Source organism: Rhinolophus sinicus, chromosome 8, assembly GCF_057876585.1.
Source record: "Rhinolophus sinicus isolate RSI-liver-muscle chromosome 8, RSI-T2T, whole genome shotgun sequence".
Taxonomy (NCBI): Eukaryota; Metazoa; Chordata; class Mammalia; order Chiroptera; family Rhinolophidae; genus Rhinolophus; species Rhinolophus sinicus.
This window is the reverse complement of record NC_142508.1, coordinates 59,268,269-59,281,269: the sequence shown is the minus strand read 5'-3', so window position 1 is coordinate 59,281,269 and position 13,001 is coordinate 59,268,269. Positions and strand designations below refer to the sequence as shown.

The following is a 13,001-nucleotide window of genomic DNA, read 5'->3' as shown; positions in this document are numbered from 1 at the left end:
GTTTCTGGATTCTCTGTTCTGTTCCATTTGTCTATTTGAGTAACCTTCTGCGAATACGACATTTTTTTCTCGTTTTGTAACATTATAAGACTTAATAGCCAGTAAATAAAATCTTCCAACTATGTTTTTCTTCCATAGTATCTTGGTGATTCCTGTTCCTATTTATTTGCGGTAATAATGTATGAGAGTTCTTTTTGTGCAACATCCTTATCAGTATTTAATGTTGTCAGTGTTCTGGAATTTGGCCATTCTACTAGGTGTGTGATTTCAATTCATATTTGAATATGGACTTTCATCCAGATTTGCTAAACTCACTGTATAGAGTAAAAAACAATGTTCTATATACACACTCATGTAACCTATGAACAATAGCTTTATTTCTTCCTTTCCAATCCTCATAACCTGTTAAATATTTTTCTTGCCTTATTATACTAATTAGAATATTCATTACATATTGAATGAAGGGATTTATAGAGAATGTACTTGACTGGATCCCAAATTCGAAGCAGCTCTCAGCATTTCCTCTTACAAGCGATTCTTACTGGAGGTATTCTTTACAGATTTAGAAATTCCCTTCTTGGCTAAGTTTTAATCGTGTTTAGATGTTGAATGTAATCAAATGCTCTTTGTGCATCTATTTGGAAGACCTTTTTTTTTCAGTTTAATTACATAGAATGGTTTTTAAATATTAAGTAATCTTGATAGTATTTCTGGAATAAACTTGAGTTATGATGAATTATACTTTTTCTATATTTCTATATTCTAGAATAATGTTGCCATTTTTAAAAAGGATTGTGGGAGCTATGTTTACAAATAAGATTGGCTTTTATTTTCATTTCTCCAAGTTTTTTGTCAGATCTTGATATCACGGTTATGCTGGCCTCACAAAACAAATTGGGAAGCATTCTATTTTTCTACTTTTTGAAGGTGCTTATATAAGATTGGTGTTATTTTGTCCTTAAATGTTTAGAAGAATTCACTAGGGAAGACACCAGGGTCTGGAAATTTCTGCATGGGAATGCTTCTATAATATGGGTTTAATTTTGCCAATAAATAGAGCCAGCTCAGATTTTCCTGTTGCTCATCTGTTTTGGTAAGTGCTATTTGTTTAGAATTTGTCTACTTCACTTAATTAAAAAAATTATTGACATAAAATTATTCAGAATATCCTGTTGTTATCATTCTAGTGTGCAGAGTCATAGTAAGAGGCTTTTTTTTTTTTTTTTTTGACATTCCTGATAGTGGTTATTTGTTTCTCTTCTTTTTTCTTTTCCTTGATTAGTCTAGCTAGGGTCTCATTAATTTCAATGTCCTTTCAGAGCCTTGTTTTTATCACTTACTTCCTGTTTCATTCCTGGTATTAATTTACTGTACTTTTTCCCCCTAATGTTTTAACATCTATCCTTAGCTCATTAATCTGCCTTTCTTCTTTTGATGTCCATAAGCTCAGTAGCAGTGACTTCTCTTCTGCTTGTGATATTGATAATTTGGGTTTTTCTCTTAATTTTCCTTAGCATGACTAAAGATTTATCAATTTTTTCAAAGAACCAGCTTTTGGTTTTGTTGATTTTTTTTTCTAATGTTTTTCTGTTTTCAGTTTCACTAATTTTTGCTCTCATTTCTATTATTTCTTCTGCTTATTTTAGACTTGCTCTATATTCTTTAGTTTCTTGAGATGGAAACACATTATTTATTTTGAGTCTTTTTTTCCTAAAATATGATTTTAATGCTACAAATGCTGCTGTATTCCACAGGTTTTGATAAATTATGTTCTCATTTTTATTTAGATCAACTCTTAAAAACTTGACTTGAGGCTTCTGCTTTAACTCTTGGGTTATTTCCAGATATTTGGGAACTTCCTAGCTATCTTTCTGTTACTGATTTGTAGTTTAATTTAATTGTGATTTAAGAGAATACTTTGTATGATTTATATTCCTTTACATTTGTTAGGGTGTATTTTAGGGCCCATAACGCATTCTATCTTGGTGAATATTTCATACGAGCTTGGATGAAGCTATTCTTCAATGGACTATTCTAAAATGTCAATTAGACCCAGTTGATTAATAGAGATATACAGGTATTCTAAATTCTTACTGTTTTTCTGTCTCCTTGATATATCAATTACTCCAACTATAATAATAGATTTGTCTATTTCTCCTTACAGTTCTATTAGTATTTGCCTCATGTTTTTTGACAATCTGTTATTAGGGACATATACATAGAGGATTGTTATACCAACTTGGAATATTGATGGCTTTGTCATTATGCAATGTGCCTATTTGTCTCTGATAATCTTCCTTGTCCTGCAGTCTGCTTTGTCTGAGATTAACATAGTTACTTCAGCTCTCTCTAAATTCATGTTAGTGTTAAGGTAAAATACAAAATGAAAACCAAACTTGAAAATTCCCTGAGCCGACAAAACCATTTAAGCCATGTAAGCACAACTAAATCTATCTTATTTCATGAATGTAAGTGAAACTTAATTTAATTTGCTTTTATAAATGCCTCTGATAATCATAAAATAAATTGAAGTCATCTTCCTTAAAGTGGTATAAAATTATCATTTTTAACCAATTCCCTGCCATCTGGAAACCCCCATTGTCATAACCAATCATCATACCTGTAAAAGTTAAACAACTTCCTCATTTTCACTTTATAAGCCACACTGTAACGTCATGTCTTTGAACGTTATGTCAATTTTGCTTTGAAAGCTCCCAGTTCTTGAACCATTCTTACATGCACAATAAAGTATTACGAATTACTGTTTTATTGATCTGGTGGTTTTAACTTTGCTATTTCTGGGTTTTTGACTTTAGCATGGAATACCTTTCTCTGTCTATGTTAGTCTTTATATTTATAGTGGATTTCTTGTAGATAACATATCGTTGGGTCTGGTCATTATTTATACTCTGATGATCTCTGTCTTTTAAATGGTGTATTTAGATCGTTCACTTACAAGTGGTTATTAAAGTGGTTATTTAGATTAATATCTGCCATGTTTTCTATTTGTTGTATTTGTCTTTGTTTCTTGCTCCCTCTTTTTAATGCCTTATCTGGGTTTAATTGAGCTTATTGAATGATTCTATTTTATCTTTTCTCTCACCATATCGATTACACTTAAAAAAAAACTTAGTGACTACCCTTACCCAATCAAAGTCCATCTTCAAATAACATTATACTACTTAATAAGTAGTGCAGGTATCCTGTAACAGAGTAGTCCCTATTCCTCCCTCTCATCTTTTGTGACATTACCTTTATTCATTTAATTTGTTTATATGCTATAATCATCAAATACATTCTTCCTACTATTTCTTTAAGCAGTTATCTTGTAACTAAGAATAGAAAAATAATTATTTTATCTTACCTTTTATTTCTTCTCAAATGCTCTTTCTTCCTTTCTTTATGTAGATCCTAGTTTCTGACTTGTATTGTTTTCCTTTTGTCTGAAGAACTTTGAAATATTTCTTGCAGAACAGGTCTGCTAGTAATGAATTCCATCAGTTGTTTTCTTTTTTTTTCTTATTTAAACTGTGCCGTCTAATTAGAAGTAGAGTTTTTTTTTTAATTAAAATTTATTGGGTGACAGCAGTTAGTAACATTACATAGGTTTCAAGTCTACAATTTTGTAATACATCATCTATATATCACATTGTGTGCTCACAATGTGTATCACAGAGTCAGTTCTCCTTCCATCAGTTTTTGTCTGAGAAAGGTTTTATTTCTCCTCTTTTTAAGGATAATTTCTCTGGTATAGGATTTTAGGCTTATTTTTCCTTTCTCAACACTTTAAATATTTCACTCCATTGTCTTCTTGCTTGAGTGTTTTCTGTTGAGAAGGCCAATGTAATTCTTATCTTTGTTTCGCTATAGGTTCTCTCTAGCTTCTTTCAAAATGTTCTCTTTTTTCATGTGTTTTTTTTTCCCCATTAAATTTATTGGAGTGACAGTGGTTAATGAAATTATATAGGTTTCAAATGTACAATTCTATAATACATCACCTATATATTGCATTGTGTGTTCACCACCCAAAGTCAAATCTCCTTCCCTCACCATGTATTTGACCCCTTTTACCCTCTTATTTTTGGTTTTCTGCAGTTTGAATATGTTATGACCCAGTATAGTTTTTATTTTGATTTCTAGCCTGCTTGTTATTGTTTGAAATTCCTAGATCTAGTTTGATGTCTGTCACGAAGTCTGGAAAGTCATTGGCCATTATTACTTTAAATCTTTCTTTTGCTCCATTCTCTCTTTCTTTACCTTCTGGAATGCCACTTAGGCACATGCTAAACTTCTGCCATTATCCCACAGTTCTTGGGTATTCTCTTCTGCATTATAGTTTGTGACGTTTGTATTTTCTTATTTTCAAGCTCACTGATTCTTTCCTTGGCTGTGTTGAATCTATTGATGTGCCCATCAAAGCCCTTCTTTACTTCTGTCATAGTGTTTTTGATTGCTAGTATTTCCCCCTTGGTTCTTTCTTAAATTTGTCATCTCTCTGTGTACATTACCCATCTGTTGTTGCATGTTGTCCACTTTTCCCTTTAGAGCCCTTAGCTTATTAATCACAGCTGTCTCAAATTCCTACTCGGATCATTCCAACATCTGTGACACATAGGAGTCTGGTTCTGGTGATTGTTTTGCTTCTGCAGACTGTGTTTTATCTTGATTTTTGGCATGCCTTGCTTTTCTGTTGTTGTTGAAATCTGGACATGTTGTATATAGTAATGGGAAATGAGGTAAACATGTCTTTCACGTGAGGATTTATATTAATCTGGTTAGGAATTGGGTGTTTAATGTTTGCGTAGAAGCTATAGGTGCCAGAGTCTTCAAATTCACGTAATACCCTTATTTTTGCCTTTTCTCTTGACTTGGGCATCCTCTTCAGAGACAGTCTGGGTTTTGCAATTCTTCAAGTTGTTATCTAGTATTGTTGTACAAGAGTCTTGTTAGTGTGGTGGTATGATGCAAAGGAATGAGAGCATTCTATAATATTCCAATTAAGTGTCAGTGTTTCTAGGGAGCCTTTGTCTTGAAACTGTGACCTTCACTCGTCTTTCTCAGGTGGTATAGCTCCCCCCTGGCCCCAGCCCTTTACTTCTTTTCCTGGCTATTGAGATTCCAATTTATATCCTTGAAGCCCTGAATCCTGGTGACTGTATTTTCCCTTAGATTTGACAGAAAGACTAGGGAAACAGGAGTGGGAGGAATGTCCTTCCCTAATTGGGCTAAAGCTCTAGAAAAGTCTTTTTTCGTGGACAGTAGGCCTTTGTTATGGAGAACACGCTGGGCATATTTCACAATGATTACCTTTCCCATTCCCTGCTGCAGCTAGGAAGAATTTTTTTCTGATCTTCACAGAGAGCACAGAGGGGTTCCTGGAGGTAAGGCCAACGGAAGTGTGGAGATCTTCCAAGACTGTGGTCCTCGGGAGTTTCTCACTCTCATGCTAGTCCACACTCAGCCTCCATCATTTCATTAGAATTACTGTATAAAAGTTTCTATCAGTTATGGCACCAGTGGCTTCTGCCCTAGGTGGACAGATCTCAGCTCTGACTCTTTGGACAGTCTTGTCTCTCCAAATTTCCAGGTGGTGTTTTGCCATGTGTATTAGTCAGCTCTGGCTGCTATAACAAAATGTCATAGACTTAAACAACAGGAGTTTAGTTTCCATAGTTCTGGAGATAGGGAGGTCCAAGATCAAGAAGCTGAATGATTTGGTTCCCTACTTCCTGGCTTGCAGATATCAGCCTTCTTGCTGTGTCCTTGCCTGGAGAGTGAGAGAGAGCTCTGGTCTCTTCCTCTCCTTATAAGGATACTAATCGCATCATGGGGTTAGACTTCAACTAAACCTATCACCTCTCATAGGTCCCATGTCCAAATACATCATGTTGTGGGTTAGGGTTTCAACATATACATTTTGGAGGGACAAAATTTAATCCATAGCACCATGTAACCTCAGCTTCCTGATGGGTCTAAGAAAAGTCCTTGATTTTCAGTTTGTTCAGCTTTGTTATTGTATAGAATAGAGTGATGATTTCCAAGGTCTTTAAATACAGAGCTATTGTATTTACTATTTACTAATGTCTGCATGTGTGTGTGTATAAACTTCCCTTTGAGAACAGTTTTTGTTGCTGTTTTATTATTTTTTACTGGGTATAGGACATTATATATGAAAAACTATAGATAATTTGGGATCTAGACAGATATTTTCTACAGAGTGTAATTACAATGGCCTCTGCAGGCAGCAAGGAGCACTAGTTATCTCTGACAATCTTAATGTAATTTCACAGATTGAGGAGATGGGAAGCTGAATTTTAATCTCTGTGAGGAGTTGTCTCTCTCTCTCTGACTTATCCTTTTTCTTAAGTCGTAGACCCTCAAAGTTCTTACACAAAATCTACGGAAGCCCTTGAGGGATCTAAAATTTTGTCCCTCACCCTGTGAAGCTGTCAAAAGATCTGAGGTTCTCAGTGTCTTAGTTTTTCCTTTCCAGAGATCATTTAGTTACCTATAAAAAGAAAAGGGCCTCAAAAGTAGGGCTCACCACTTTGGGTTTTTTCTCCCAGATCTTGGACATTTAATATTTTATTGTTTTTTAGTGCTTTATTCCGTATATTTCATTTTGTACAGCTTTTCTAGCAGGGAGTTGTTCAGAATTTAGAAGTCTGCCACTACCATATACGGTGATTTTTTAATTAAAAGTTATTTACCATCTCAATGAAGTTTTAATCTTCCACAAAATTGTACATCAATTATTCTAATATAAGTGTAAGCTTAATGACCTGTCTATGTATCTTTCATAAAACAATTTATTACAATGTCTCAACAACAGTTATGGACTACAGTGAAGGTTGTATCTCTCATGTACCTTTTCTCTCCTGCGATTTGCTCTTTGTGTCTTGAGAATTCAGATTCTTCCATGCTAAAAGGGCCTAAACAGCATACCATGTTTCCCTGAAAATAAGACCTAGCCGGACAATCAGCTCTAATGCATCTTTTGGAGCAAAAATTAATATAAGACCGGTCTTATTTTACTACAATATAACACTGGGTCTAATATAATATAATATAGTAATGTAATGTAATATAATATAATATAATATAATATAATATAATATAATATAATATAATATAATATGGGTCTTATATTAATTTTTGCTCCAAAAGATGCATTAAAGCTGATTGTCCAGCTAGGTCTCATTTTTGGGGAAACACGGTATTTTCCAATTTTGTGTCTCTGTGATTAAAAAATAATGGCTGACACATGGGACCTCACCGAAATATTGTTAATAATTGGTATCCCTTCAAATAAACATTTTAAAGATACTGAATATTTTCTGAGCTGTGTAGAAACTGATCTTATATTAATAAAATTTTATATTCATTTTAAAAATGGAGATTTATTATATACACACAAAAAACTTTCTAATTTGATTTCTGTATTCATTGCTGTTTCTCTATTACAATAAATAAATCACATTCACACAAGATAGAATCAACTTTTGTAGATATGGTTACAATGTCTTGTCAACATATGTTGAAAAGGTATTCTATCTCTGGGTTCATGGTAGCAAAATTGCCACTTTTCTATAGTTCTTATTTTTCTTTTCTTTTGCACTTTTTTTTAGACCAGACAATCACTTGGGAAGCACACTGTGTAAATATTTATAACAAACATGATAAAATAAAGAGCTGATTTCCATTAGGCAGCATGTTACATTCAGTGTCTGCATTGTCAGCTGTGTCAAAATGAGTTGTACTTGGAAACAGGTCATATGTAAGTCAGATATGTAAGTAATTCTCATAATAAGAGAGGCCAGGGGATTTTTCATGTTTTCCTCTTTGTTGTGTAGAATTTCTACTAGTATTGCTGTTTATTTTTGTGGGAGCTAGACCAATTTTTATGTAATGCAGAGTCTGCTATATAACCACATGTAACTGGTCCCATGTTTCCGATTTATTAAAGCAATATTTTGGATCCCCTTATGAGCTGCCATATGGACACCTCCCTTTATGCATCTTGGCTTTCTTAGATGAGTTGCTCAATACATACTTGAAAAAGAAATTAATGCTATTGTTACTCTTCATAAACTTTCGAATCATAATGGAAATACTTAAAATCCTGTGAAAACCTTTAATTCATTAACTGCATATATTATCTTGGTTAGATACATTTCCAAAACATCTGTGACTACCTCATTGAGTTTGAAAATCATCAGGTCTCAAAGAAAAGAAACATGCAATTAATTAAGGCCTCTTGATTTTTATCACGTAAGACATATCACCTTAATTTTTCTTGTAGATATTACACATATTTGATGATATAATGGCATATTCCTTTACATTCTGTATCTATTAGAAGGTTATCATTTATATGTAAGAGTCCTATTGATTATTGAACATTTGTCTTTTATTTTCGTTCTATTCCAATAATTTTGAGGAAATGTAAAGTTTAATAGAACAATCCTTTTGTCTATAAAAGTCAACTGGTAGAGCTGTATCACAGTTAGCAATAATCTAAGTTGCATTAATCTCAAATGTGTCAAAGATTTTGAATATAAATTATGAGGAAAAGGGAGGAAAAGCCTCAAATAAAATATCAAGTTTCCTCTACCTATGGGGTGAGTTGTTCACTTTCATATTCTTTTAGAATGAGGCCTTTTGATGGCTGAGCTAAATTATGGGCTTTGGAATCAGAAAAGCCTGGAATTAAATCCTTATTCTGCCCCTTTCTAGCTGTGTGGCTTTAGGCACATAACCTCTATAATTTTCATTATCTTCAGTTTTAAAGTGGGTGGGAAATGATTACTTCATAGTGTTGAAGGAAATATTAAAACACCATAATGTATTTCTGCTGTGTCTGATTCAGAGACACAAACTTTCCATTGACGACATTGAGATTGATAACACAGAACAAACACAGTTGCTACTTAGATTCTCTCTTTGGAAGTTAGCTCCAGTGCACTGTTCTTCTAAAATCTTTTCCCTCTCTGAAAAGTTTTGAGATAATACTGTACAGAGAGGGAAAAAGAGTGCGGTTTATCCACAAGCCAGAAGAACTTTCCCAGAGCAAGCCAAAGACCAAAAAGCACACGTTAGCTTGGCGTGCATGCGAAATGCAGAGTTCGGCCCACCCACAGTTTTAGTGCAGGAGGTGCAGAGTCTAGAAATCTGCATTTTTAAACAGAATTACCTTGAATAATTCTGACATACACTTAAGTTCAGACTCTGTAATCTAAGGAAAGACATAAACATTCATTCACATAATAAGTTTTTAAGAGAAATATTGAAAACCGTGATTTTCTTTATGAATTGTGACGGCATGAAAAAACTTTATAGTAAATTGAAGAATGTCTTCTAGGCAAAGGAAATACATTTGACACCCGATAGTGTGCATAGGACTTTTCATTTATAAGGTAATGTAACCTCAATCCCATGCTTCATGCATAAAAATTCTGAAAAAAATCCCCATTAAGTACTGGACTCCACAGCAGAATCTTTGTTATCTGATGTATTGAAAATACTTCAACACATGGAGCAAAACAATACAAATATTGTTCAGTTGAATATATTTAATTAATAGCAATGGTGCATATTGATATTAGAAAGTTATTTAACGTACCCAGATTGCTACTAAATAATGTTTCTATCTGCTCTGTCACTGTACACACTTCCTATGTCTATGTCTTACTTTATTTTACTGATTATTATAAAATTAATAGTCTCATAAAAAATTGAGATATGATTGAAATGTGGTAGGTAAAACCCCCATATTCCCCACCTCACAATTTCCCTCGCCCTTTATAAGAAAAAGCTACTTAAAATTTTGAATGTGCCAAGATATTTTTTATTACATATACAAAGTATCTTATATTTCTTCTTTATGTTCTCAAAATTCAAATAACTCAAAATAGATCAGGTAAATGTGCAAAGCTGTCATTTGTAGACCTCCCTGTTCCACTTGCCTGTCTGATGCCACTGTCACTATACATCTTTTCTCCTAATCCCTTAAGATGCTGAGATCATTGTAGTGCCATCCATCTAAATCTTTGAAGTTACATTAATTTTGAAAAAAATGTGAGATCTTTTGGAGGGTTATCTAATTCATCATGCAGCTGTTCACTGAAAGAAATATAATTAGGGATCGTATTAGCCTGCCAGTGGCACCCAGGAAAATAGAATCCGAGTATAAGAGGGTCTGATTAGGATTGAATGTCTATAGACCATGTTCTCAATCCTGGATGCACATTACTCTGATTTGTAGAGCCTGTACACACACACACACACACAGACACACACACACACCCCCCAATGCCCAGGATATGAGGTTTTGACCAGTGGAATAGAACAGAACTTTCTAGAAGGATCTGGTCCAAATGTCTGTGGGATTAAACACTGTTCTCTTCTTTATGTTCTGGGAAACAGTAACTAGGAATGCGGGCCTAATACATTTGAAACATGCTGGATAACTGTGTCATGGGACATTTCCACATTCACATTTGACATGCTCTGAGAGGTCCTGTAATTGAGAAACCTGTTGAACTTTGTTTTTAAACCCAACCTTTCTGAAACATAACGCATGGCAATGAATATTTTATTGAGAACCACTTTGAGACAAGTCATGTTCTAGATACTATGGATGGAAGGCAGAAAAGCTTCCTGCTTTAATGGAGTTTGTTTTCTTGCAGGATAAGATAAACAAACAAATAATGAGCCAAAGAAGGCCCCCTAAATAATGAGTCATATGAAGAAAATAAAACAGGAAGATAAGATGTGGAAATGCCAGATATATTACTTTAGAAACTGGGATCAGGCTTAGGTGGTGATATTTTGACCAAGGCTTGAAATGACAAGAGGAGCTGGTTGTGCCAAGATCTTGAGGGAAGAACTTTAAAAGAAGAATGAACAACCAGGGCAAAGGGCTTAACCTAAGCAGGACTGAGTGTGGCTTGAAGGTCCAGTGTGGCTAAAGCACAAAGGAGGATGCTGCCAAAGATGGTGTATGTTTGATAAAGAGATTGGATTTTGTTCTAAGTGGATTTTTGAAGCAGTGGGGGTGACATGGTTTAATTTGCCTTTAAAAATCTTGCTGACTGCTCAGAGGGGAAGAGATTCAGGATGTGTATGTGGATGGTGACAGGAAATAGAAGGAGAAAAAAATGAAGAAAAAGGCCATTGAGGTAGTTCTGATGAGATAATGCTTTGTTGAACTGGGTGGTCATAGCTGAGATGAAGAAAGATGCTCAGAATTTTGATATAATTTAGAGGTGCCATCACAGGACTGTCTGTAGTATGTGAGCCTGAGAATCTCGGGGTATTGGTCGGGTTGTGGGCAGGAGGTGTAGAGAATTGATTGACAAGGCGAATGAAATCAAATTAATTTGGCTATGACACCCAACATTTTATTTTTTAATGTATTAGAGAATATTTTGGTAAATGCTGGTAAAAGGCTATTGTGAAGTAGAAAGAAAAGCAGGCAAAGAAAGGAACTCCCTGGGTGTTGGTATTCCTAATGCATTTACCTTTGCCTGTTTAATCATGAAGTTGACCTTTTTTTGTTGATGTAATCATGGTAAGCGAACCTATCATGAGAATAGAGAGTAGCATCATCACTTACTTTGTTTCTACATATGCTGATTGTTACAGTTACATCAAAGGAGGAGGAAAATAAAGAAGAGGAAGGGGAGAAACAAAAATATACACTTTTTAGAATAACTTCTGCTTCCTCCTAACTTTTTCCTATATGAAGCCTTACAGAATGTCATGTAGGAGAACACAAAGCCTGCTTAGAGGACATAAAATCTGCTTAGATGTTAGGTGCTGTACTATGTGGGTTTTACAGGAGACCTATGTGTCAGATAGATGCATCCTGATATTGTGGAAGGAACACGGCTCCTGATCTTGTTATATGATACTTTTACAAACACTAGAGTAGTTTGTTTGTTTCCCTACTTTTCTGATCTTTAATTTCCTCATCTGCAATTTGACTGTCCTAGTTTACTATCCCATAGAAAGACCACCCCAAGGTCTTTCTAGCTTTCAAATTCTAGAGTCTGTACGTCTAATTACAGGTCTTTCCAAATTATTACTGCTTCCAGTTTCCCTTAAAAATGTTTAATGGGCGTGTCCAGCAGTGCTGTGAAGTTTTACAACCTGATATTAGAGTGTAGTTCTGACTTGAATGTTGGGTGATACTTTCGTTTATTTAATGAGTAAGATGAGAAAGTGAAACAACCGGGACACGTCATAACCTTACTCATTCATCAGGGATGTGAACAACTTCTTTGCTGAATCAGCGCATGGTTTTCCGAAGAAGAGTTTTCTCATTTTTGTGCTGTTCATAATGTTTTAAGTTTCATGTGCACGTCATAGAAGCAAACTTTACTGAGGGTATCCTAGTTGAAAGCTGGCTTAATAGGGATGGGAGAATGTAAATTAGTCTTAATATAAAGAAAAGTTTAGGCAGTCGTAAGTTCTGAGGATGGAGAGATATTATGACATAACTGTTAAAAGGAAGTTAACGGAGTCAGCCATCATTATAGTAAAAAAGCAAATCAGACATTGGTCACTGACATTGGAAGTGATGAGGGGCAGTGGGTATACTGTAGATACATTGATCTCCTTTCCCCTTTCTCCTAGGGCTTCCCAGGAAATGCGAATGCAGACAGTGTTGTGTACTATCGACTCCAGCCCTCTGTCAAAGCCAGGTTCCTACGCTTCATCCCTTTGGAGTGGAACCCCAAGGGCAGAATTGGGATGCGAATCGAGGTGTTTGGGTGTGCATATAGTAAGTGTTTGTTTATCTGAAACACTGAAGTGTGTATCAAAGGAGATGTCTTAAAAGCCAAACTGCACGCAGACATTGACGTTACAGATATGTAAAGAGAGCTAAAAACAGGAATGATTTTTGTGGGAAAAAATCATTTTTTGTGTGCCTTTGCATGCCAATATTGACTTTAGCAGTCAGCTTTTAGATTTTAAATCAGAAATGGAAGCATTTT

At 34.8% G+C, this 13,001-nt stretch overlaps 1 protein-coding gene across 3 annotated transcripts in view; it reads left to right on the top strand.

The window, feature by feature from the left end:
• The window catches only part of CNTNAP4 (contactin associated protein family member 4), a 237,473-nt gene that overhangs the window by 114,018 nt on the left and 110,454 nt on the right, over nucleotides 1-13,001 (top strand). For 2 of the 3 annotated variants that reach the window (XM_019710874.3, XM_074314549.2), the window contains exon 4: nucleotides 12,640-12,787. The exons of the other annotated variant lie outside the window; for it this stretch is intronic. In XM_019710874.3, the coding sequence (XP_019566433.3) occupies nucleotides 12,640-12,787 (148 nt within the window). The remainder of the gene's footprint in view (nucleotides 1-12,639; nucleotides 12,788-13,001) is intronic. 3 annotated transcript variants of the gene reach the window in all.